Source organism: Pseudorasbora parva, chromosome 18 (genome assembly GCF_024679245.1).
Source record: "Pseudorasbora parva isolate DD20220531a chromosome 18, ASM2467924v1, whole genome shotgun sequence".
NCBI lineage: Eukaryota > Metazoa > Chordata > Actinopteri > Cypriniformes > Gobionidae > Pseudorasbora > Pseudorasbora parva.
Window position 1 is genome coordinate 8,465,483 of NC_090189.1, and position 3,047 is coordinate 8,468,529.

Genomic DNA, 3,047 nt, shown 5'->3' on the forward strand with positions numbered 1-3,047 from the left:
GCACTTGTCACTCTCTGCTGTCTCAGACAACAACATTTTGTCCTGTGTCAGCCACCGTAGCTTCTTTATGTGCTTCGAAAGCGAGGGGTGAGCGGTGGACGGTTAATGTCAGTGACAGGGTCTGCTGAGTTTGAAGCTTAAAAAAGTGCACAATCCCTCATAAACATACTCCAGTGGGGGCAGGTTTTGTAAGAAACTTTATAAAGTAAAATATCTAGCTTCCACCAGACCACCTTCGTATTCAACTTATACAGAAAGTTTAACGCCTCTCGCTGTTCATCATTCATCGTTCAGTCACTCTTTCCGTAAGCTTGAGAGTAAAACATGGGATAATTTTCATATTAATATGAACTACTTTAAAATGGTTACGACTTGAGAAACTCTATGAATGAATTCGTTTTAATGGGATTGCTTTGTTTCAAAGACAAATCCACAGATTTAGTTGTGTCCCAATGACGCACTATACACTATATGTACTTTAGCAGTACTATGAACTTTATAAGGTTATTTTGTCATTCAACATCACCATCTAAAGCCCCTCCCCCACTGCGACAGTTGAGTGCATGAAGTGCCCCAACATTTCACTTTAGTTTTTTTCGTGGTTATTTATCCAGGTATTTAAAGTGTATTTATTCTATTTGCAATTTATAGTTTGAACACTACTCCACACTATTTATTACTACAAAACGGCACAGAATACCGTAGTATTATCCACTGTATGTGTTTAAGTCTATGTGGCTTTTAATAATATTGCAATGCATAATCAATATTATTTCTCTCTCTCTCTCTCTCTCTCTCTCTCTCTCTCTCTCTCTCTCTCCTCGTATTAAAATTGAGTTTATATATTACAAATTGGTGAATGATATGGAGATGTTTAAAGGTAAATGGGCTGTAAATCATTGTATTTGTGATGTTGATGTTGATGACTGTTACTGTTTAATTTTTAATTTTAAAAAAAAAAAAAAAAAAAAAAAAAAAAAAAAGCATGTAAAAATGTAATGTAAGTAGGCACAAATGCCTTTGTTTGATGGGATGTTTGTTGTTATTTATTTAATAAGGCTCTATGTATTTATTGATTGATTAAAGAAGACCCAAAAGTCAAAAGTCTCTCTCTCTCCTCTCTCTCTCTCTCTCTCTCTCTCTCTCTCTCTCTCTCTCTCTTTCTCTCTCTCTCTCTCTCTCTCTTCTCTCTCTCTCTCTCTCTCTCTCTCTCTCTCTCTCTCTCTCTCTCTCTCTCTCTCTCTCTCTCTCTCTCTCTCTCTCTCTCTCTCTCTCTCTCTCTCTTCTCTCTCTCTCTCTCTCTCTCTCTCTCACAGGCACGGCAGCAGGCTCAGATGAGACACCAGATGGCTTCTGACAGCAAGAATGAATATTCCTCATACCTGCAGAAGTTTAACCAAGAACAGAACGAACATTATTACACCATCATCCCTAATATTTTCCAGGTGCACACACACACACACACACACACACACACACACACACACACACACACACACACACACCACACACCACACACACACACACAACCACTGGGAATTAATTACAGCTACTGACGCTGTTATTTGTATGCAACTAGCTGCATTGTTTTTGAATTCACAAAATTATGCAAATTAGTTAAAAGCGTAAACACGCCACAAAAAGCTGAATGCAATTTGCAAAGTGGCACTTCTTGATCTTGCAGCTCTCTACTCAGAAACACACACACTAACTCTTTACCTCTGTGTGTTGCGAGTAGAAGATCCAGGCAGATGAGGAGAAGAGGAGTAGAGCGAATGGGCGAGTCGCTGAAAACGTTTGCCGAGGTCGACCGACAGATTCTGCCCATCATCGGGAAATGCCTGGATGGAATGACACAAGCGGCCGAGTCCATTGAACCCAAGAATGTAAGTAACACACTCATACAGCCTCGGTCATGGACCGGGTCCAGTGCCCACCTTCTGTCTGAAATAACTCTTGCATGGGCTGCTGCCAAGTAGTACAGTTTTAATCGAAGAGGAAATGCAGAAAATCATTGACATCACATAGTCATACACCACCGTTCAGGAGTTTGGGGTCTGTAAGATTGTTTTTTTGTTGTTGAAGTCTCTCTGCTCACCAAGGCTTATTTATTTGATCCAAAATACAGTAAAAACAGAATATTGTAAAAATATTATTACAGTTCAAAAATAACTGTTTTCTGTTTGAATATTATGTTAAAATGTAATGTATCCTGTGATCAAAGCATCATCACTCCACCTTCAGTGTCACATGATCCTTCAGAAGTCTTTCTAATATAAGGATTTGCTGCTCAGTAAATATTTATTATTATTAATGTTCAAAGTAGTATTTTTGTGGAAAAACTTTTTTTCTTTGACGTTTAGAAAGATTAAAAAACAGCATTTATTTGAAAATTGAAGTATTTTATAACAATATAAATGTATTTAAAAAAAAATCAATATTCTGAATACAATTATTGAGTATTCTCTTTTTTTTAAAACTCTTACACACACCAAACTTTTGAACATAAATGTAGCTAACGTTTAATTTTTGCAATCCATGTTTGTTTCATATAAAATGGTTTGTATTAAAATTGTGGAAATACATATTTTTGAATAGAATAACATTTGAAATAAAATATAAAATAGTAGTGACATCCATGTATGCCCGAGTATATTGAAGGGTTTGTTACTGAAATTGCAGTTGAGGAAATTATGTATTTATATATAGATATAATAGTCTGCAGATGACACTGTGGATGGCCGTTGTCTCTGCCAATAGCCTTTTGGGACAAAACGTCTCCAGAAATGACCTAAATTTGAGAAAACGTTCTTTTAGAATCATCCTCAAAAAGGATCTGACATATTTCTTTCTGTTAAATGCTCTGTCAGAGCTTTCATCTTTGTGCTACAAGAATCTTATGTTGCATTACATTCTTTTTCCATCCAAAGTTGTCAATTTAACTTCTGCGAAATTGGAATATTGCATAAAACATTTGTGAATAAGTAGTGTTTCCATTCCATGTGTTCAAGAAAACAAAGTCGTCAGTTCCTGGAAATTATCTCAGT

At 36.4% G+C, this 3,047-nt stretch overlaps 1 protein-coding gene across 1 annotated transcript in view; it reads left to right on the plus strand.

The window, feature by feature from the left end:
* fnbp1b (formin binding protein 1b) overlaps nucleotides 1–3,047 on the plus strand; it is a 91,425-nt gene that overhangs the window by 61,127 nt on the left and 27,251 nt on the right. Inside the window, 3 exon segments of the mRNA XM_067424609.1 lie at nucleotides 1,317–1,445; nucleotides 1,739–1,765; nucleotides 1,767–1,886. Of these exon segments, the coding sequence (XP_067280710.1) occupies nucleotides 1,317–1,445; nucleotides 1,739–1,765; nucleotides 1,767–1,886 (276 nt within the window).